Source organism: Antrostomus carolinensis, unplaced genomic scaffold (assembly GCF_000700745.2).
Source record: "Antrostomus carolinensis isolate BGI_N321 unplaced genomic scaffold, ASM70074v2 scaffold2412, whole genome shotgun sequence".
Taxonomy (NCBI): Eukaryota; Metazoa; Chordata; class Aves; order Caprimulgiformes; family Caprimulgidae; genus Antrostomus; species Antrostomus carolinensis.
Window position 1 is genome coordinate 25,021 of NW_010300008.1, and position 751 is coordinate 25,771.

The 751-nt window shown below is 60.5% G+C and overlaps 1 protein-coding gene across 1 annotated transcript in view; it reads left to right on the forward strand.

Moving 5' to 3' along the window:
* Window positions 1–289, forward strand: part of GPR156 (G protein-coupled receptor 156) — a 15,592-nt gene extending 15,303 nt beyond the window's left edge. Inside the window, exon 9 of the mRNA XM_010162958.1 lies at window positions 1–289. This exon is cut by the window's left edge and continues 890 nt beyond it. Within this exon, the coding sequence (XP_010161260.1) occupies window positions 1–289 (289 nt within the window).
* Window positions 290–751: the final 462 nt, after the last annotated feature.

Sequence of the window (751 nt, forward strand, 5' to 3'; positions counted from 1 at the left end):
CCGGCGGCAACAGGTCAGGCTGGGGGGCCCTGCCGAGCCCTCCCTGCGCTCACTGTACTATTACCCGGACTCTGACTCCAGCAGCAGCAGCAGCTCTGAGGAGATGTTTCACGGCTGCCACCGGCCCTGCTGCGAGGTCTGCTTCCAGAGCCCGTGTGGCTCCCTGGGCAGCAGTAGCACAGACACGGACACTGAGCCCAGCAGCCTCATGGGCCACCGGACAGAGCACCACAGTGGGTCCCAGCCCGTGGTGAATTTCAAAGAAGATCTGAAACCCACCTTTGTGTGACTGTGAGCAGCCCTTGACCCAAAGACAAGTGCTCTTCTGCCTCCCAAACGGGTGATGCTAAAGCCGCGCGTCCGTCCAAGGGATGCATCTTGTTCTGGCATCTGGGGGTTGGGAACAAACCTTGCCCTGTTCTGGGTTGCAGTGTCAGCCCTAGCTTGGCAAGCAGTGACCACAGAGCGTGTTTGGCTGAGGGGTGGTGGTTGGCAGCACTTGGGGAGGTGGCCGTAGTTCTGTCCCAGCTACTCTGGGCAGCTGCCCCACAGGTACCTGGCACATCTGTCCTGATGCCAGCAGCGGAAAGACTGGGGCTGGTTGGCCTGTGGGAGCCCAAACTTCATCATCTCAGAGGGCTTTCCCTGTGAGAGCTGGGTGATTCACACCAGTGGGGAGCAGCACTGTGTCACAGAAACACGAAGCAGACAGACAGACAAAGGACTCCTTCCCCCAAGGCTGCCAGGGCCG